The sequence below is a fragment of the Cebidichthys violaceus genome, unplaced genomic scaffold (genome assembly GCF_023349555.1).
Source record: "Cebidichthys violaceus isolate CVI_PGR_0920_01 unplaced genomic scaffold, fCebVio1.0.p SCAF_44, whole genome shotgun sequence".
Classification (NCBI taxonomy): domain Eukaryota; kingdom Metazoa; phylum Chordata; class Actinopteri; order Perciformes; family Stichaeidae; genus Cebidichthys; species Cebidichthys violaceus.
Genome location: NW_027176639.1, coordinates 1544426 through 1566565, shown reverse-complemented (window position 1 = coordinate 1566565; position 22140 = coordinate 1544426). Strand labels below are relative to the sequence as shown.

Genomic DNA, 22140 nt, shown 5'->3' with positions numbered 1-22140 from the left:
GGATTATGATCAGCTTAGAGGCTGCTGCTCGGTCAACACTCTGTCCTAAACGTGAACCGGCTGAAGCTGCCGAGTAAACTCAGAAACCGACCGGTGAACGAGAAGTTTAGCTTGAGATCAGTTCATTGTCTTCATGAGCATTTATACGCTCTTTACTATTTCACTTATTCTCTGCTCACAGATGCTCACTTGAAGAAAAATGAACTTTTGATAAGAAAGTTAAAGTCTTTCATTTGTCCATGTAGACGATGAGGTGCAGTTCATCTCCAGGGAAGAGTTCACGGATCTGCTGTTGACATTGATTCACAGGATTAAAGTCAGAACTGAGGAAAGATCTCAGTCTGCTGAGTCAGCGTTATTCATCAGTCCAGCCCTGACACTCAATGATCTGTTGAAAGGCTACTCACTGCTGAACATCAAGCATGTTGCATTTGTTCATATCGTAGCACCATCAAACTCAATCATTGCTACTGGCTCACAGTGAGCGCATGTCTGCATAACGCTTCAGCTTCAGCTTCAGCCTCTCCAGCAGAACGCTCCGCTCTGGTTCTGTTCTGAGTCACATCAAACAGCTGCTCTGAGAAAGCATTTCAATAACTTAGAAAATACATTTAAAAATATCTGCTCTGTTACGTCAAACAACATCAGCTGGAGACAGAAAACAGCAGGAAGTCTTTTGTCGTCAATCTTCCTGCAAAATGAATCATCAGTTTAACACAAACTCATTTCATTCATGGCTTTATCTTCCTCAGGGTTGAATGTGTGACTTTCTCTGTGTTTCAACCTGCGCTGCTGTACGTTTGACTGTCATTCAATCGTTCTGTGTCTGCTCACTTATTGTCGTCACTTTGGGATGATGCTGTGCTTCACGCGCTTCCATTAGCAGATCCAGTCCACAGGTTTCCTCTGTGGACCGCAGTGGGACTGGAGGTGCGTCATCTCTTCTACTGCTCCACCTGTACTCACCTGCAGTGCTCATATCTGCTTCCTGCCTGTTTTTTTCATCCGCTCTCTGACTCTTCAGGCTCTTCGTCGGTTGAGTGTAATCTGTAGTTCAACACTTCCCTCTAGTGGCAGCGAGGACTCACGGAGGTCAGGAGAAGCTGAAGCAGCAGTTGTTCTGTGTGAGCGTCCGTCAGCAGAGTCGCTCTACAGCGTCTCTTTGTCCTTGGCTCAATATAAAGTCCTGTTGACTGACTTAGGACGAGAGAGACTACGAGACGCCTTCAGCAATCGAAAGCAAGAGAGACCTTTGAACAGAACACAGAGGATGTAGGAGCAGACCAAGCTTCAGAGCAGAAGCTTGGATACGTATGACGATTGTGTTTAACTGTGCAGGCGTGTCAACCTTCTGGTGCTCCTCCAGGAGGAGAAGAGGAGGGAGGAGCTGGGACGGGAACAAGGAAGGCATGCAACAATCATCTCAATGAAGATGACTGTAATCCATTAGATCAGATCATTGATTGATTCACATGAAGCTTTGCAGCAAGTCATCAGATGGTACACTTAGAGAGAAGTACTCCGGTTATAAAGAATGAGGAAGGACAACAAACAGTAGAAGAAGACAGCAAAGGCTGGAGCTCAAGGTCATCGTGAGTGCATGTTGACATGTTGAATGTTCTCTATGCAACATTCAAACATTCATATAGCATTAATATAGGAGTGTTGTCTACCTGAGCAGAGAATGAAGTCACTTTTTTGTGTTGTAATCTGACCTTCTCTGTGCTTTGTTGACACAGCCGGGCTCGCCGTGCGTGCCTTTCAGTGCACGTGTGTGCATGTGAGCGTGCATGTGAGCGTGCCCTACTTGCTAGCTAATGGTCTGATAGCCTGCTAGCCTATGTGACTCCTAAGGGTAAAGCCCACCTTCTGGTCCCTCTCAGGTGAACACTGTTAGCTCTCTTAGCGCTGTTAGCGTATTCGTATTTCAGCCTCCAGTCACTCGCTGGATGCTCTCCAGACAGCTTTGATCCAACGGGTCACTCTGGTTCAAGTGATTCAAAGTATCTGCGTTTTGGCCGGTGGTTTATCATCCAACATGGTGTTCCCAATGTGGGCCTCTCTGTCGGCCTCTAATCTCTGCTGTGATTGGTTGTTTTCCAGGTAATCCTCCATCCAAACCCAATAAGAAGACCGTAAAGCAGCGGCTCCTCAAACTTCTCCCCTGCTGTCGCTCTGGCTCCAGCTCTTCAGTCGCTCAAAGCAAGTGTCAGGACACACAGTGCATCTTCACTCAGATCCCCTTCCTGTGTTTGAGTCACAGGGAAAGTGAAACCATGGCGTCACGCTTACATTCCTCTCTGCACCCCTTCATGCAGGTAGTGTAACCGATGACGGCGAACTGTCAGCGGTGCGTTACCGACCGGAGGGACTCGACCGCCTCATGCAGAAGACCAACTTCAGCAAGAAAGAGCTGCAGGTCCTCTACCGGGGATTCAAGAACGTCAGTCAGAGACTCTTATTCTGTGTTTTCAATGACCGTCTGTATGAATATGGAATCTGCGTCTGTGTGTGTTTTTTATGGATAGAAGTTTGTGTTTTTTAACTTCTACAGGAGTGTCCCAGTGGCGTGGTGAACGAAGAGACTTTCAAAAGCATCTACTCCCAGTTCTTCCCTCATGGAGGTCAGTCACATCCTCATCTTCATCGGTGGAGAGTTTGTTTCTTGAAGCTCATTATCTGCGTTCTTCTTAGCTTAGACTGACAATCTGTGGGCTCAACAAAGGGTCAACACAACAACATTATTTTCAGAAATCATTTCAAAGCCTGTATATTACTCTCTGTCTAACAATCTGTCCTTCAGGGATTTCAAAGGATTACAATAGGATGATATAAAAGCACAAGCTTGAAGATGATCTCTGAACATAATTTCACAAACTCACAACCTGTCTGACTCTTCTTTGAGTCGCTTTATCTTCTCTTTCCTCCAGATTCAAGTATGTACGCACACTTCCTCTTTGAAGCCTTTGACGCCCGCAACAACGGCTCGGTCAGCTTCGAGGTGACGTTTCCATCCCTTCACTCTCTGTCCTCTCTGTCTCTAGACGCGTTTCTCTTGCTTTCATCTTTACCTGTCTTCATCCTGCTCCTGATGTCACGATGACTTCCTGTTCTTAGTCTTATGTGTTCTTCTTCTTCTTCTCTAGGACTTTGTTATAAGTCTGTCGATCATCTTGAGAGGCTCCATCACTGATAAACTCAACTGGGCCTTTAATCTGTACGACCTCAACAAAGACGGCTGCATCACCAGAGAGGTACTTTACTCTCTGTCTCTGTCTGTCTCTCTCTCTGTCTGTCTGTCTGTCTGTCTCTGTCTCTCTCTCTGTCTCTCTGTGTCTCTGTGTCTCTCTCTCTGTTTCTCTCTCTCTCTCTCTCTCTCTCTTTCTCTCTCTGTCTGTCTCTGTCTCTCTCTCTGTCATGTCATCAGATCTTGGTGGTGCTTGATTTGATTCTTGTCCTTCCTGCCGTCTGTCCAGGAGATGACGGACATCATGCACTCCATCTACGACATGATGGGGAAGTACACCTACCCCTGCATGAGGGACAACGCTCCCAACGAGCATGTGGACAGCTTCTTCCAGGTAGAACACTCAAAGCCTCAAAGCGATACGCTCCACGTCCCACAACACCGAACTCAGAGTGAGTCAAAGGGTTTGTTCCAAACACTAGATGGGTCCCTGGAGGTATGATGTTTGTTACAGTGTGTACCGTTAGATATCTCACCAGAACTACTCAACTAGATTCGTTCACATTGATCTCATCTCATGTGGAACAAAATGTTTCGTGTGCAATTTTTAATGCAAGTTAATGGACAGTCCTGCTCATTTAGAGGACAGGACACGATCTGTGAAACATCTGTGCTTGTGTGTTCCATTCTCCAGAAAATGGACAAGAACAACGATGGAGTGGTCACCATCGAGGAGTTCTTGGAGACGTGCCAAAAGGTGTTCTGCAACCGTTTCAAATGCACATTTAATGATCGACAGAATAACCTCTTCCACCTGCAGCCTCCTCAGTAACTTGACTTTGTCTCCGTCCAGGATGAAAGCATCATGCAGTCCATGCACATGTTTGACAGCGTGATCTAAAGCGTGGTGGACGCAGACATTAGATGTTTCCTTCCTGTCTGGAGCGGACGGTGTTTCTGACCCGACCACAGAGGAGCAGAGCGCTAACGGCATCGTCCTGAGGATGTCCACCCCGAAACCACCTCTACTCATTTTATTCAGATTGTACAGGGACACGTCAAAAGATGTGCTCCGATGAAGGACGGCTCTACTGAAGGGATGAAGATGGAACCCGAGCAATGATCCTAAAGTAACACGTTATCAACCCGGTCCTCACGGAGCCACCACTCACATTCACTGTATCACTGGGTGTTGTGTCTGCATGATGCGTCTGTTCTGACCGGCCTGATAGGCTTCATTTTACTGCTGATATGTTTTCTATATGGACGTGAGGAAGATGAATAAAACACAGATGCTATGCAAAAGTGAGAATATTACATCCACTAATGGACTTCTTTGTGTTACAGGAGAGAGAGAGAGAGAGAGAGAGAGAGAGAGAGAGAGAGAGAGAGAGAGAGAGAGAGAGAGAGAGAGAGAGAGAGAGAGAGAGAGAGAGAGAGAGAGAGAGAGAGAGAGAGAGACTTTTAGACAAAGTAGAATCAGTGCAGGTGAACCGACCTTCCTCTCAACTTCTGATTTTTAATATTTACACATTCCATTCATCTCCAACAATATATTTCAGTGGAGGAGAAGCTGCATGTTCACCAAGTCGGGCTCCAGTAGAACAGTTTGATTCTTCAGATCAGGAAGGTGGACTGAAGCAGCTGCTTCAGAGACAGGCTGATGTGACCCTGAAGGACACAAACGGTCCAGCAGGTGTCGCTCTTGTGCTTTGAGTCGTTGGGCGATGGAGGCGAGGACTTCCACTCAGGTGAGCGGTGTCCTGAGTTTGAGGTTTTTATCTGAGTGACCGCCACGTTTGGTGAACTGTGTTATAGTGAACAGCTTAGCCGTGTGACATTTATGGACTATAGTTCTGGATTTGTGCGTGTTGAAGACCGTGAACTAATAAATTAAAGGAGTCATTTCACGAGACAGCAGCAGCGGCAGCAGCAGCAGCAGCAGTGCTCCAGTCCGTCTATGCAGTCCCTTAATGCGTGCTGCACTCATTTAAAATAAGTACTTTATGAACTATTATACACTATAAAGACAGAATACAACTGAAGTATGAGGAGTAATGCTGGATGGTAGAATACCAGAGGAACAGCAGATCAGACCCACAACATGTGAACAATGTTATAATAATAATAATAATAATAAATCATTTCAAACACGGACACCATGTTGGGTTTAATATATCCTTTATTTTTATTAAACAAAATTTCAGTAAAAACTCTTATTAAGTAGAAAGACAAATTTCCCCGTCAGTAGTTTGCTCCAGCTGTAGGACCGCCCCCAACTACACATCATCATCACACCTGACTAATGAAGCAGTCTGCTGAAAACAAACCACTGGATCCATGATGTTGATTGCACATACAATCTGTTCTCCAAATGATATTCATAACAAAAGACATCGTCGTTGATATCGTGGTGGTGAATCTTTCTCTGTGAATAACGTAGAAAAAGATGAGCCACAAACAAGCATCGTGTTCACCTGCAGGTGACTACATTGGGGGGGGGGGGGGGGGGGGGGCTACACTGCTCTCTCAGGGGTCTGAGACCTCCATCTATAGTTAGTGCTGCGAGACTCAACTCTTCACCGACTCTCAGCGGTCGTGTCACAGCGGAAGGAAGTCGACAGAATACGTGGCGTCAGAACAACGCGGTGGACAGCAGTGACCTACAGAGGCCTTCAGGAAGAAACGGAGCGGTGAGCCGGTGAGCCGGTGAGCCGAGCACCGAGCACGTCGAGCCTCTGGCAGTGATTTCAACTATTACTCGCATTGTTTTTTTCCTTTTTCTTTATAAAAAAAAAAAAAAAAGACAGAAAGAAAGAAAAGAAAAGGAAGCTACACGATTATCATCACAAAATAAAATCTCTTTGGCATAGAATACCCACCCAAAAGCATAAACACACACACACACTCACACTCACACACACACACATTTGCGCGCATACACACACACACACACACACACACACACACACACACACACACTTTTAAAAGGTTCTCTAACAGAAACCTACAAGCATCGTCAAAGTTATAATCAGCAAAATTATGCTTTAAAACAAAGTTGAGCCCTGTTAAGATTACGAGTCCCGTACTCAGTGATAATTGCATATATTACAGGAGGCTGAGAGCAGAGGGAATAGTCTCTACCGACGCCTTCATTCTCTTCTTTGTCCCAGTACGATCCACGTCAGCTCCACCGCTTCCCTTCCCACATCCACGTCTCCTCAGGGTCTGTATGAAGAGGAGGGGGAGTCAGATTAACGTTACTATGCTGTAGTACAGAAACAACCTGCTCTCTGACTCGAGCTTCTTACTACGAGCGATGAACACAACCGCAACATATTCATATTCAAAGTTCAAACGTTTCACTTTCACTTCACAAGAGTGATGAATATTCATCTCATTAAAAGGTAGTCCATAAGGTGTCTTACAGATATTCATAGGGCGGTCTGTCGTAGGCCATGCTGCCTGGGAAGTCCTCCTGCATCATGACTCCCTCCATGCCGTCCATGGGCATGTCAGCTGCATAGCCTCCCTGCATGGCGTAGCCTGGGAAGCCAGCATCCAGCTCTGCAGGAGGTGACAATGTTTGACTGGTTACACGCTGGACTAACGGATCGCATGACGTTCAGCTTAGTCTTAGCCTAACTCGGCCACTGCTGCCGTCATGACAGTCAAACTAAAGTCAAGCTATACACATTATGATTATAGTAAATGGAATCTGTCGGCCGCAGCGGGGAGTCAACCTGTGAGCAGATCACAGTATTGTAACGCGGCGGTTGCTGCCTGCGGCGGACTGATCCGGTGCTGAGGAATGTGCTGATGTGCACATTTTAGACATAGTTACTCACCATCTGGATAGGGTCCTTCTAGGGGGAGGCTGTTGTGGGCCTGCAGAGTTCAGGAGAGGGCACAGGTCAAACGAAGTCAACGCTTAAAATACAGACGGTGTGTTTATTGGTCCTTAAAGTGTTGTTAAAGATTATATAATCACTCACCAACTCCCAGGAAGTGGGGTCGTTTTTGAACAGAGAGTGCGTCAGCTCCACAGAGACCCGCTTCTTGTAGTCCGAGTTCTTATCCTCGGAGATGCGGAAGAGCACAGCTGCAGCGTACGTAGCTGAGGGGAGGAGGAATCGGGACACATTCAGGCCTTCCTCTCTTTAGAACTATGATAGGTTACAGTGTGGCTGCATCGAACAAGAAACAATTCTGACTCTAATGCACCAGAAGTTACCGGCTTTAAACAAATCAACAGAGAAATCTGGATTTTAGTGCTTAAAACTTTAGGTTTTGTACAGGTTAAGCTAAGCTAACCAGCTACTGGCATTAGCTTCATAGTTATCATAGAAAAGAGAGGCGACACTCTCCTCTTCTAACTCCTGGCAAGAAACTAACAATAGAATAATAGAACAGTAAGATACAATGAGTTCAAATAACAATAAATACCTTGATCAAAACTGTACTTGAAGCTACTTATGCACCATCTTGATTATCTTTCAGTTACAGTTTAAACTCTAATACTGTACCCTCTTTAATAGGTTCTTACTATATGAAAGAGTAAAAGTACACCGTCTCACTAAATGGACATGGTTATGTCGAGGGAAGTACCTGGAAGCTGCACTTACAGTAAGTACAGCACTTCCCACCTATGACTAAAGGCTACATTACGGTAAGCTAACGGCGGCGCATTATCCGGCGTCCTACCGATGCCCTCGTTGTTGGAGTGCAGCAGGTCCATCAGCGGAGCCGACGCTCCCTCGCTGTCGATGAGCTCCGCTGACTGCTTGTCCAGCGCCAGCTCGCACAGGACGCCGGCGGCCACGCGCTTCACGTTGTCCACTGGAGAGTAGAGGAGCTGGAGAGAGACGGAAACTAACGTAAGGACAGGATTCAATCATCAAGTCATGGACGTGAGAGAGCTGCAGCTTCCTCTGCTACCTGAACAAACAGAGGGACGGTCTGCAGGTTGGCGATCTCGGCTCTGTTGGTGGGATCTCTTGCCAGGATGTGCAGAGCCCCCGTGGAGCCCTCCACGATCTCCTCCATCCTCACTCCGTCCTGAAGAGCACGACGAAGAGAAGAAATGTCACGCTGGCACGCAGAAATCCATAAATAATTCACAACTGCTAATTTCCACAATCCTTAAAACCCACAGGTACTTAAAATCGGTAACGGCAAGCACGCACCTGGTACGTCTGCTGGGAGGATGAACCGTGTTTCTGGGCGTCCTGGTGGGCTTTGAGCAGCAGGTTGACCAGACGCGGGATCGCTCCAGCGTCCCTCAGAGGGGCCTGGTTCTCTGGGCACAGGGCCAGGTTGCGGATCAGACCAACCACAGCCTTGAGGCAGAAGAGAGGAAACAGATAATGTCATGATGCTGTTCACTGTTACCTGAAACAAGACTGACAAACAACTTCTGAACCTACGGGCTCAGACAAGGCTCAGAACTACCCTGTGGTTACACATCAGTCTTTGCAAACCAGTGATGAAATGAAGTTAATCATTGAATTCATTTTAAAATCGTATTGAGCCTCATGTGAGCCCATCCCGTCCCCCGTCCCCCGTCCCCCGTCTCTACCTTGATGACGGGCCAGTAGTAGGGTTGGTTGAGCAGCTTGACGATGGCGGGGATGCCGTAGTGTCTCCTCACGGCATTCTGCGCCACCTCAGCCTGCTGGTGGCGCGACGTCAGGTGGCGCAGAGCGCAAACGGCAGGTTCGGTCACGTCCTCCTTCTCGCTGGCGCGCAGTATGGCGTGGATCAGCGCCTCCACGCCGTTGCCCTGGGTCACCAGAGTTTTATTGTGGGCATTGTTGCACGTGAGATTCGACAGGATGCCGGTGGCGCAAGTGAGCATGTTGAGGTCATCCGAACTGAGCAGGCCCACCAGCACCTGCAGGAGGCTGTCCATACCCTCCTGGAACCCGGAAGAGAAAGAGAGAGAGAGATTTCAGAACAGCTCCTCATGAGGAATGAACAGATTTTCGAGAAGAGGAGAAGAAAAAACGAGTTTGGACGCAGACCTGCTTGGTGGCAGCGTCAGACAGGTTCCTGAGAGTCCACAGAGAGTTCTGCATCAGACGCTGGCTGGAGCCCGTCAGGTGTTTACCCAGAGCCTGCATCCCACCTGCAGAGAGAAGTCAGATCACTCAGCATCTCAGTAATGGTGCTGTCAGGTAGCGCCGGGGATGACAAGAAGCCAATAGCCACAGGCTCAGGCCGACACACCTGTAGGACTACCTTACACACACACACACACACACACACACACACACACACACACACACACACACACACACACACACACACACACACACACACACACACACACACACACACACACACACACACACACACACACACACACACACACACACACACAACATACCGGCCTCTACAATGGCGAGTTTGTTGCTGGGGCACACTGAGAGGACTTTGAGCACACGGCTTGTGGTCCACAGCAGCTTCTCATAGCTGTAGGTTCTCATGATGTGAACAAGACCCTCGGGACCCCCGTTGGAAAGGATGATCAGCTGTGAAAGAGACGGACTGTGTGAGGACACAAAGCGCTGATGGCGTGAACATTATTGAACACCATGGATCTCTTTGTGAAGGAGTCCGTTAACGGTTTACAAAGCTGTGACATGTCCCGACAGAACAAGCCCAGTTCATTCTCAATCATTCTACCACTCAACAAACAACCACACCCACGGCCTCACTGCGCCAGCACCTGAACAGCTCTGTTCACACGCCACACCCAAAACACAGCGCATGTAAACACAAGCACGACACTCTCACAGTACAGCACCGGTGTGAAGCGTAGCAGCCATTGAGTTACACGTACTGACGACTGCACACAAACCTTGCTCTCCTGGTTGCCATAAGACAGCAGCTGCAGACAGTCTGTGGTGATGGCCAGGAACTTGGGGTTGCTCTTCTTCAGCAGGGGAACCATCTTCTGCAGGCCGTCAGCCAGACGGACGGCCATCTTAGCTCCTTCCTGGTGCAGCAGCAGGTTGTGGAGCGTGGTGATGGCGTAGAAGAGCACGGACTCCATGGGAGAGCTGTGGGAGAGAAACCGGTTAAGGGCGGATCACAAACTAACGGCACAAACGGCTGCCTTACGTTAACGGAAAATGTCCTCACTGTTAGATTCAAATAGCACTTGAAATGTCCCGAGTGACTCTGAGTCGGATTCGACTCGGGACTTGAAATGACATTGACTAAAAGGTGTTTTATAAGACAGGTACAACAACAAGGATCAAAGTGACAGAAGTGAACAACGTCGTGTCTCTCCTCCTCCTCCTCCTCCTCCTCCTCCTCCATCGTACCTGAGCATGCGGACCAAAGCGGGGATGCCTCCAGACTTGAAGATGGAGAGCAGGCCCTCTCTCTGGTGGGACAGGTTGTGGAGGATGCTGGCCGTGGCGCGCGCCGTCTCCATGTCGCTCGTGTTCTGCATCGCCCGCACCACCGCCGCCACCATCTGAGGGGACTGCATCAGCGCACGCCGCGACGCCTCCTTCTTGGTCAGCTGGTTGACGATCTGCGCTGCCTTGCCGACCACCACCTGATGAGAGAAGAAGAGTTCATCGTGCATATTATAGCATGTTCAACAGTAATACATTCAGGTCAATACAATGATCTCATAAGACCTCATATGACATGATTCTGCGTTCCTCACCTGGTCCTCGTCGTTGAGCAGCTTGGTGAGCTCGGGCACGGCGCGCGTGGCCAGCTCCGCGTCGTCCTGGTAGTTGATCAGGTGGACGATGGCGGTCTTGAGCATCTGGGAGGGCTCCGCCAGCCGCTGGACGTTGGTCATCTGGGACGGGTCCAACTGGGTCGACACGAACGTGGTGGTTGTCTCCAGCGTCTCGGGGAACATGGCGGCCCTCACCCGCTGGGCTCTGGTGGAGTGGGCGTCCAGGTCTACAGAGAGAGGACGACGACGACGACGATGATGTCACACGTAATGAAGGCCAGGCCTACAGTGTTTGCACATTGGCCGGTTGGGCCGGCGCTCGTCGTCTTACCGGGATGTTCCGTTGTGACGGTGGTGGTCCTGGTGTAGTGCTTGGAGGTGAAGTCGCCGTCGTCGTCTCTGACTGTGGTGGCTCCGGACTGGATGCCAGAGTCGGTGCTGTACATCGTCTCCTGCCACTTCTCCACCTTCACCATGCCGCTGTCGATGTCACCCACTGCCACGCACAGAGAGAGGCATTATGGGACGCCACAAACGTGAAGTGGACCAGTGTTTTACCTCTACGCCCCGTGAAAAAAGGAACCCTTTTACAGAAGTAACCTTTAGTTGTTGAACATATGGCAACATAAATACATGAAAACAACTGTAGGAAGTAGGAAAGGTGACGATCATATAAACAGTCTCTGAACTTGAAAATGCAGAAGCTAAAACACACAGAGTAGAACAAGTAGCCTCTTGGCTAACTCTGGTGTATTTACAGTGATGATGTATTAATGTGCACTGTCCCTACCGAATACACAAAAACATAAACATCACTATATTTGTAACGAGAGTAAATAGAATATGATGGTGAAATACATATTGAATTGTGAATGACTTACTTTGCATTGCCATCCTTGCCTCCTGTTATCACACCAACGATGGAGCAAACCTAAAAACACACAAAACAAAGTCAAGATCTCCAACAGGTCTTCTGCTGGGATGATGGCGATAAACTTCACAACGTGAATTCATATTCCAGGGGAGGCGTCCGCTCCCTCCCTCAACACTGCCATACAGTTATTAATATGCAGCCAGAGTACGACGGTCCACAAGATGACCCCCACCCCTCACCCCTGAAAATGACAACGCAGAGCAGCAGCAGAGGCTCATGGGGGGGGGGGGGGGGTAAAGAGACAGCTGTAAGTCAGGAATGCTAGCCCGCACAAGTGACCTTTCACCCTGGGCCTCCGCCCATACCGCCGTGGGAGCAGCCTGCTGCTGACGCATGGCAATCAGAAACCTGCTCGACAGGTTTCACCACTGTGTGTGTGTGTGTGTGTGTGTGTGTGTGTGTGTGTGTGTGTGTGTGTGTGTGTGTGTGTGTGTACACACACTTCTTGTCACACACTACACCTCTTAGAAAACGCCAGCTACTTGACTTTTTCTTATTTCAACCACTAAGAGCTGCTCGCCTTCTGGGTCTCATGGAGATGTTTTTAGTGATCGTCACCTCGTGTTCTATCAGGGCTCCAGATTAACTGAAGCACTACTTGCTACTACTTGTTACTACTTGTTACTACACCTCCTACATTAGGATCAAAATGAACCATCTCATTCACTGAGCTATTCTCAACCCTCACAGCAGACATCTCACTGTACCTCATAGTGAAACACGTTCACGCTGGTTACTGTACTTGTTGGGTTCTACGTCACAGAAATCGCTAACAATAATTCATGAAGATGAAGCCAACATGCATCACTTCCTGTCAAAACAATAATACGTCTCAAATACTAAATTGAATATCCATGAAACGCTGCTAACTGTAACTGTATGCTCTGGCCAGGTTTCTCTTGAACACAATAACCTGATCTCATATTCTAATGTGCAAGACTACAATCCAGTCCATCCTTCAACACTTCCTTATGTTATGAAACCTCTCACTGTCAGACAGATGTTCTCCATCTCTGCAGCTCAGAACACCCACCACACAAACCCTCACTGACAAATCTGCACACGACCGACATGTGAGCGACACAATGGCTGCACTGTTGGTCAGAAGTGTTCTCAGATGTTTGACCGTCACTGACGGGCTTCTCTGCAGGAGTGCTTTAGTGTGTGTGTGTGTGTGTGTGTGTGTGTGTGTGTGTGTGTGTGTGTGTGTGTGTGTGTGTGTGTGTGTGTGTGTGTGTGTGTGTGTGTGTGTGTGTGTGTGTGTGTGTGTGTGTTTTCTTCATTAATCTGTCCTCAGCTCTCTCTCTCTGGTACTTTTTAATGGGCTGGTAGACTCACATGCAAGTCCCCACTTGTTTCTTTCTGCACCTGCATGTGCTCACGGCGCGTTCACCTGAACCTGATGTTCCTGTAAGAAGGTCCCAACACGCCCCCCCCCCCCCACCCCACCGTCACACGGGAGCAGGAGCTCAGCGAGTTTCAGCCGTAGTCGGTCTGGCACAAGATCCTGCAGGACCGGTGCCCTGAGGGCCGTCTGTGCTTGCAGCTACATGCTGCACCGCCTCACGGGACAGAAACTATGCTCACGAATCCCTGCGTATGCAAACGATGTGTTCCTCCCGTTAACTGAAGGTGTGGCCTCTGTGTTTAAACCAGGGCTGCTCAGTCAAGATGGCGACTCCTGACTATCTACCCACTGATCAGTATGGCATGAAATCTGACAGATTTAAAAGTTCTGTCTATAACCAAAGTCTTGGAAAAAACGAATTCAAAAGCATTTGATTGATCAGCTGCTGGAGGCAGAGACACAGCGGACATAAAACAAAGCCTGTTTGGACTTTTCCTTTACAGCGCGTCCCCACATAACTTCCCTGCTCTCTGTAAATCAGGGACCGTGTTTGTGTAGTCTTTGTGTTGCTGGGCGAGGCAGCGGGTTCAGCCAACTGTTGCAATGCTGCGACACGCCCCGCGTATCTCCTAGGTTACCAAAGCCCTGCTCGGGCCCAGTACAGCGGGGGCTTTATCCACCGACCCATCTGACGTTTGAAGCTACGCTCGCTGATAAGTGCGGCTCCCTTCTTGGCTGTTCTCATTAAATCTGTTGACTGTGGGCCAAGCCAAGAGAACCTAAGAGAACCATAGATTTAAAACATGTCGCAAAGCAAAACAACACAACATGAAACTTTTATTTTCTCTATATTACGGCGATGGTAACACCGAGTGTCGAGGCTTATCGGCTGGCCCCTCCCCCGTCCTTCATTGCCGAGTAAAAGCCGTTGGTTGCATTGTGTACTCCTGACTGGACTTTGCTCTCTTCCAGTTAATGAGTGATGCATCCTTTCGCTCTCAGTGTGGTAAGGCACACCATCGTCTGTACCGCCACCCACACCGACAGAACACGGAGGCCATCGCTTCCCGCCATCTTGAGAAGCGACAGCCTCTAGCGGATGACTTCATTTAGGCGTCGTAAAAAACCCGCACGGTTAAAAACAAGCACTGCGTATCAGTGAAGGAGCTGCAGCAGAGCAGCAGAGATGGATGCTGTTCAGCACAGCGATGGTGAAACGCCGGTGTGACATTCCACACCAGCCTAGTGAATCTTGAGCTGAAAACATTGTTCACTCTTCTAAAGTAGTCCAAGCTCCTCAGTGACTCACTCATACATGGCTGAAACTAACAGACATAAAGGGTATGGCTGCTGAGACAATAGATTAATACCCCCCCCCCCCCACACACACACACACACATATTTGACAGGGAGTGTCTCCCCAGCAGTGACAGTGCACCAGGGTGTGGCAGCACAGTGTGTGGGTGAATGAGTGAACTGGGTGAGGCTGAATACACCTTATCGCTAAAGGGGCTAAACTGACACTTTATTCTCGGCTTTAAATCATCGCCTTAATTAAGACGGTATGTGACAAACTCGGTATCAAACCCAAACACATTCCAGTGCTCCAGATTCTTGACTTGGCTGCTAAGCTCCTCTTTGTATCACAGCAGGAATGAATCAGGTCAGGGAAGAGGCCCGGGGGGCTGGAGATGCACTCTGGTCGTATTCCAGAGAGCCTCCTGACGTACACTTCAGAGTTTGCAGTGACTTGTTGTTCGGCCTCGTGTCCGCTTGGCATGCAGCGACGTAAATAACGCGACACCAACATGTGCCGTGTGCTCTTTGGGGCTTTTAATGCGCCTGCTGGAGAAGATGAAGCTCGCCAAATTAGTGTTAAGTCAAAGTTTGACATTTTTGGAAACGCGATTATTCGCCTTCTTGCCAAGAGTTAGGTGAGACACCGCCTCCATGTCTGTCAATTCAGTATGGAACTAGACAAGCAGCCAGCTAGCTTAGCTTAGCTTAGCATAAAGACTTGAAACAGGAGGTAGCCTGGCTCTGTCCCAAGATGACAAGATACAATCACCTCTGTTTTTACACTAAACTAAACGAACACGTCTATCTTCTGTTCATGTTAGTTGCAAAGTCTCCTGGTTGTCAGAACATTGCAGCGTTGTCGTAGAAACCTGCTGCTCTGTGATTCCTAACGAGCTCGCTAATGTCATGTTTAGACTGAAATGCAAATAAAGCAGATTATGTTCCCACACATCTGTAAATCTTGCTGCACCATCTGCACAGATCAACTGTTTGACACACGCACCCTTTCACATGCATGTCCCCTGACATGCGACTCCTCTTCACTACAGCCCATCTCCCAGAAGCCTTTAACACATCACCCTGCACACACACACACACACACACACACACACACACACACACACACACACACACAGTAAATGGCCAGCAGAGCCAGCTGAGCAGACAGTTGACATTGTGCTCTTCTCCACAGAGTCGGGGTTCAGCTGTCCCAATGGGATACAGCTCAACCCCCCCCCCCCCCCCCACCGACCTTCCTGGTCCACGTCCACACACACACACACACACACACACACACACACACACACACACACACACACACACACACACACACACACACACACACACACACACACACACACACACACACACACACACACACACACACACAGTAATGGAGGCAGCCGGGGCTAACGGGATAGTTGTTTGTTATAAATCAATACGAGAGGAAGTGAAGCGGAGCGCAGCTAATGGATTTATTGTGGTGGGGGACAGGAAGTGGTGGTCAACATTGTCTGACTCACCAACTGCTGGGCCGTCTGGACAGAGATGCCAGTTGATGCACTTTCACAACTGTTTCTTCACACTTTTAGACGCAAAACTATGGCGACAAACCCGCTGCGGGCCGCTAACGCGTCAAGTTCAGGGAGAACAGGGCTTCATGCTCACATTTTGGAGCCAGAGCATCTTGTTGATTGACTATCAGGCAGATGATAAAATCCAGACCATAGCAACGCCAGCACCCCAAGAGCCCCGGAGGAAAGAACAGACAATGAGACACTGCTGCCGAGCACTGGAGCAACACACAAACCGACTCTGTCTAAATGCTCACTCCCCTCCTTCTTCTTCAGCTCAACTGGAAACATTCCCAACAACACAGTCAACCACAGTCAGCGTGCCAATGAAGGAAATAAGCAGCAGAATGGATCAGGGCCTTAGATCTGTCAGTCGATTCACTGCAGCCACTGTAATGAGTTGAATTAAGCCGGTGGATGCAGCGCGGTGGCTGGAAACTGCCCGTTCGCTCCCTGTGGGATCTCGCCGTGAATCAAGAGGAAATGTGAGCCATCTCAGAGGAGGTGCCTCAGAGCAGAGCGGGATCAGATTACACAAAGCTGACGAAGGAGGAGGGAATGAGGACAAAAGGGGAGGACCCCTGTGTGACAATAAACCCTCATTTGAAAAGGCCCACAGAGTTCAGCACACTGTGGGAGACAGACAGAATGTCCACAGATCGTCTCCCATAATCATCAAGATATGGATTTCATTTCACCTCCTAGAAAGTTAAATCCAGTATTTGAACACCTGAAGCCCGGCTGCTTTTAGCGCCATGATTCTGTCTTTGGACCGCAGTGAGCAGGATGTGCTCCTCTCCGTGTTGTTTAGTCGGCGGGAGGAAGGAAGAGGATGAACTACGTCTCCGATGCGGCACAGAGAGCCTCTGTGGTACTGTGTTTGAGGCAGAGGGGACAACCGGGTTTCGAGTGTCCCCACTGAGGACACATCAAGACAGCTCTGTGTTCACCGGCTGCATCTAAAGCCTGTTTAAAGGCCTGACGGGGAGGGTTCGCTTTTTTCTTCAACTGCCACGCATCGGTGTGCGGCTGAGCACTGAGGCGATGTGACAGATGATTAATTTTTCAGGGAGATTAGAGGCATGAGGGAGGGGGAGGGGGAGGGGGGGGGGGGGGGGGGCAAAAGTCTAGAGGGACCTTCAAGAATAAAAAGGCTCCGCTGGAACCGGTTCAAGTTCAGTTTGTTCTCTTTTAAGAAAACAAAACAAAAAAGAAAAGAACATCAAATCTGAATATTTTAAGAGTGAAAAATAGCATTATAAAAAATGCAGTGACTTCTTCTGAAAACAGTCCTGGCGTTTGCTTTATTAACCGCCAAAAAGTGAACATTTAAAGGAACAAAGAAGACATGGAGGAGGAGGAGGAACGGCCTGATTGTCTTCAGTTAGTCCAGTGTTAGTCCAGTGTTAGTCCAGTGTTAGTCCAGTGTTAGTCCAGTGTTAGTCCAGTGTTTGTACAGTGTTTGTACAGGCCCAGGGTTGCACAACTTTATCGACACAGGAGAGAAAACTATCAACAACAACAAAAAAAAGAGTTCTGAGCTTTTCACGCAACAGCGATCGACCATATGCACAAATAACTTCCCCGTGAGACGTTGACGTTCTTCATGTTGCACATCCAACAACTTTCTGTGTCGACCACACCCTGGCTGTCATCACATTCCTCAATCTCTCACAGCAGCGTGATTAAGGGACGAGGAGGAGGAGGAGGAGGAGGAGGAGGAGGACACCACAGGACTCATCACAGTCACTATTCTGAGAAGTAGAACTCAGCCAATGCATCCAACTGTGAAAACTTTGTCTTTTGAGTCAGCGCTGCAACCTAGTCTCCTCCCTCCCTGCTCGGATACGCAGTTAGTAACGATCGAAGGTAATGTATTCGTGAAGAGGACAGCAGGGTTCAGCTATTTCCAGCGTGCCGTTGGACTGATGCGTGGACGTGTCTTTGATAGGCGTCGACGTGAAACCTGGCAGACATTCATGCATATATCTCCAGAGTGGGAGGAACAGCCATTAGGCCGTTGACATTTTAAGTAAGGGACATTTTTCTGTCCTTGGTTTTATCCAACCAAGAGCTGTTGGAGGTAAATTATTCATTCCAGTGACGGCGGTGGTTCGGGTTCAGCCGGGCAGTGCCGGCCTTGCTCAGCATTAAACCATTGTGCTCCGCTGGAAGCTTCTGGTTTGATTTCTCATCATGAAATGATTTAATTACCGTATTTACCCTAAACAGATGGACTCAACACTTTAGTCCCTTCTCTGGAAACCCAGTTGCACCTGCCTGGTTCACCTGCATCGGTTAAAAAGAGAAGTTCTTTGGTCAGAGATGAGCGTCACAGTGAAGCGCTGCGGGTCTACGGGGTTCAGCGACGGCGTTGTCTAATGGAGACTTCCCTCTACAGCCTGTGGAAGTCGACCCCGTGGAGGTTTCGATGCGGTCGCGCCACAAAGACCCCTTTCTTAGCCGATGGAAAACTTTATCTCTCTGCCCCCTTTTTCTCCATGGGAACAGTAAAACACAGCGGCGGGGCGCCGTGCAAACAGAGCGGGTCACAAGACGAGAGGCTGAAACCGAGGCCCTGAAAGTACTCAGGACAAACGAGGAGACGAGGCAAGAAGGGGAATCCTTCATGCTAAACAAAGAGGTTAGGAGGTTAGGATGTATGACATATACAGTAATTCCCTTTGCAAAGTGTAGACCTATTTATACACTGGAGGATCTCCTGGCCTCTTGCTCTGCTAATGTAGGACAGTATCAGGGAATTAAGCAAAGGGGGGGGGGGGGGGGATTATCACCGTGCCACCACAGCTGTAGCTGAAATCTACAGTAAGTCGCCGTCGTCCCCCTGTCCCCGTCCCCCCACCCTCTTTCTCCCCCCCCCCCCAGGCCAGACAGGAGCAGCTCTCCAGCCAGGGTGCCGTCTGCTGCGGCGCTGCTTGATGACACAGACGCAGGGCGAGCTCAGTGGAGGCGAGACGGGCAGAACGCAGCACCATGCTGTCCCATCCAGCCCGACACACATTCACCCGTCTACCAACAAGTAGGACGCAAAAAGTCGCTCAGCGCTATTCTGAGTCACCGCAAATGACATAATCGCAGAAGAAGAAAGCTGACAAGACAAAAAGGTCATTTAAAAACCTGCCCTGATTTACTCGCTCACTTCAGTGGAAATGTAATAAGAGGAGTGTGAGCTCTGAGGACAATCGGCGGGACAGAAAAGCTGCCGTCCTGTGAAGTCTGGAGCATGTTCAAACTAAGGTTATGACCTCATGGAAGACTCGGCAACACCTGGAGACATCACCGCTGGCATGAACGGCATTGTGGGAGTGGACGGGCGCTATAGAAACAGCACAACAACACATTTTAGGGAGATGATTTATTAGTCAATGTCACACCCACACATAATTTATAATTATCAGCAAATCTGCTGCTCAACTTCTTGATCATCGGTTAATTAAAAAGATTTCACAAAACTGTGTCGTTGACCTCATCAAACATATTCTGCTGAGGACCAAATAATAAAAACCTGAACACTTGATAAGAGATTGGCTCATTTGAGGCAGCTTCACTTAAATGATTAATCGACTATAGCTGCTATTTAACTTCCTGTGGACAATCGATGAATCGCCTCCGCTCTACTCGGCTTCATAATTAACGAGTTAACCGGAAGATAAACGCGGTGTTGTTATCTGATCGTCTCTGATACACTGAAGCCTCTCACTGTCCACACGAAGCTGTTTTCATGGTTAAAGTCTCGTTCTCGTCACCTGCCCCTCTCCCACGCACACACACACACACACATATATATACACTCGGTCACCACCAATGACACTATTGACAAGTGACGTCAAGTCGGTCGATCGATACCGGGGCCAGAAGTATCGACGTGACTCGTCAGAACGGGCTCTTTGACACTTTGAACGGCAACAATGTATTCAACAAGAAAGGAAACTTTCGGGGCCTGTGGAGCTCGCGCTTCACTCCGAAACAGCAGCTCGAGGCATGCGGAAATGAATTTCAACTACGAGGCTGGATTCACACCCAGGTAAGCAGCGATGAAACATGAACATACATGAACAAACATGAGCATACATGAACATACATGAACATACACGCTGATATTAAACAGAGCAGGACAGAGACCAGTGTGCGCAGAAACACTGAGAAAAAAAAAATAACACGTCGGTGACAAAGACACGGATCAGAGTGGAGAAAGTGAACAAACACTCAGAGAGTCTTACCTGTCGAAACACAACGACGCGTGTTAGATTACTCCAGACAGCGCTGTTCTCTCGTGGAGGAACCGTTCTCTGTTGTTCTCTGTTGTTCTCCTCACTTCACTTCACTTTCTCCGCCGCTGCTGCTGCCGCTGCTGTTGCTGCTGCTGCTGCTGGCCGACTCTCTGAACGAACCCGGAGTAAAAGAAGCGTCACCTCAGCCCAGACTCCGCCTTCCTGCCCCGGACCCCACCCTGCCTCCGCTCCGCGCGCTGCTCCCAGCGGCGCCGCGTCGCTTATTGTCCGTCAAAATAAATGAAGTTTACTTCTTAATAAACTGCCTTTGGCAACATTGATTCATGTTGGTATAATGTAGTGAATAAATACAAAAAGAAGAGCATCTCAAAGGACCATACTAACAGGTTTATCATATTACTACAGGAGTGGAAATATCATTTAACACTTATTGTCATGTCCTAAATGTGTTTATAGGCTAAATGTACATGATTGTACACAATGTGGGCCATTGAAACTCTATAGAAACTCTATAGAAACTCTATAGATACAACGTGAGTGCAGACCTTTGACTAACAGGACCTATATTGTCTAACTACAGTAGAAGAAGAAGTGTAAAGTATAGAACATGTTGAGTGGCTCGAGCAGCTCATATTACTGTTATTATGCTCTTGTTTTCATTCGGTTTTTTGTTACAGACTACAACGACGCCGTGTGCAAGCAGCCGATTCGTGCACCTGTATGACGACGTGACCACACCTTGATTACAACACGAAACCAGACGACAGCGTGAGTCACTGCAGCCGGGAAACCATCCGCCGTCACAGGCTCACGCTGCTTACTGAGAAAGTGATGGTTTGTGTGAATGTGTTCTTCCGCGCCTGAGTTTCTTTGGAAGTGTTTGTGGGGAGAGAAAGGGAGACGTAACACGAGATGTTTATTACATGGACATAGAGCATACTTATTTGTATTTAGCATGTTAAGCTTTTCTGTTACATAGAGTAATTATTATAAATACATTTAATAACTTTACCAGTTGCTTCTGTACAATTGGATTGTAAAATCACAAAAATAATCAGCAGTCCAAAACCTGGAAATATTTAGTTTACTGTTTTGGAAAAGTAAATATCAACATTTGGACACACTGCAGTAAAATGATTCAATACAATGTGTATTAATATGACTGATTTAAATTTCTGTAAATATGATACTAATACTCAAGTAATCAACTAATCTTTATCAGCTCTAAAAGCTTGTGACTGCCTAAAGCATTTGGTGAAAACACGCCTGTGCGAGTCAGAGTATATTCATATTATAAAGACGTGTGAGGAAACCACAATATGTGGGAACTAGTTTTCCGTTGAATGCATATTCAAAGTTTCAGAGAGATTTTAAGCATCAACTTGTCCTTTTGATCTGCAGGAGGCTGAGTGTGAAATGTGCCTGAGCACCACTGTGACCACGTCAGTGCACAGAACAAACACATTCATATTAATAATGTGATTGAGAAACACTACACGCTGCTAAAGATCAGTTTCACTGCTGATTGTGAAGGTGGGGGGGATGAAGTCTCTCCACCTATAGACACTGACGGTGCAGTGACACGCGTCTCGCTCTGTGACACACGCAGACTGGATGATGGACGATGGACGCAGATAGGTCAGGCTGTATAGTATACGTCCTGCCGCCGGGCGTGTTGTCATGGCGCTCTCCTTTGTGGCCATTGTGACGGTCATCATCTGTGCCTCGCAGAATGAAAGGGACAGAGAGAAGGGACAGGGACAGGCAGCAGGGACAGGCCACCGCTGGTTATATAGGCCGTTCTATTTGTCCGGGTGAATGTGTGGACCGACGGCCCTCT

The 22140-nt window shown here is 48.3% G+C and overlaps 2 protein-coding genes across 2 annotated transcripts in view; one reads left to right on the top strand and one right to left on the bottom strand.

Moving 5' to 3' along the window:
• Window positions 1-4492, top strand: part of LOC137886434 (Kv channel-interacting protein 4-like) — a 5486-nt gene extending 994 nt beyond the window's left edge. The window contains exons 3-11 of the mRNA XM_068728880.1: window positions 1740-1770; window positions 2104-2202; window positions 2319-2443; window positions 2555-2624; window positions 2931-3001; window positions 3147-3254; window positions 3477-3581; window positions 3882-3944; window positions 4041-4492. Of these exons, the coding sequence (XP_068584981.1) occupies window positions 1740-1770; window positions 2104-2202; window positions 2319-2443; window positions 2555-2624; window positions 2931-3001; window positions 3147-3254; window positions 3477-3581; window positions 3882-3944; window positions 4041-4088 (720 nt within the window). The 3' untranslated portion in view covers window positions 4089-4492. The remainder of the gene's footprint in view (window positions 1-1739; window positions 1771-2103; window positions 2203-2318; window positions 2444-2554; window positions 2625-2930; window positions 3002-3146; window positions 3255-3476; window positions 3582-3881; window positions 3945-4040) is intronic.
• An 859-nt stretch (window positions 4493-5351) lies between these two features.
• jupa (junction plakoglobin a) lies at window positions 5352-20463 on the bottom strand. Its single transcript, XM_068729043.1, has 16 exons — window positions 20289-20463; window positions 11774-11823; window positions 11224-11388; window positions 10872-11119; window positions 10519-10757; window positions 10050-10251; window positions 9576-9720; window positions 9211-9314; window positions 8766-9104; window positions 8374-8526; window positions 8126-8245; window positions 7892-8042; window positions 7183-7304; window positions 7036-7075; window positions 6616-6754; window positions 5352-6415 (listed from the first exon to the last, which is right to left on the bottom strand). The coding sequence occupies exons 2-16, from the start codon at window positions 11784-11786 to the stop codon at window positions 6409-6411; spliced, it is 2187 nt and encodes a 728-aa protein (XP_068585144.1). The 5' UTR covers window positions 11787-11823; window positions 20289-20463; the 3' UTR covers window positions 5352-6408.
• Between the last annotated feature and the right edge of the window lie 1677 nt (window positions 20464-22140).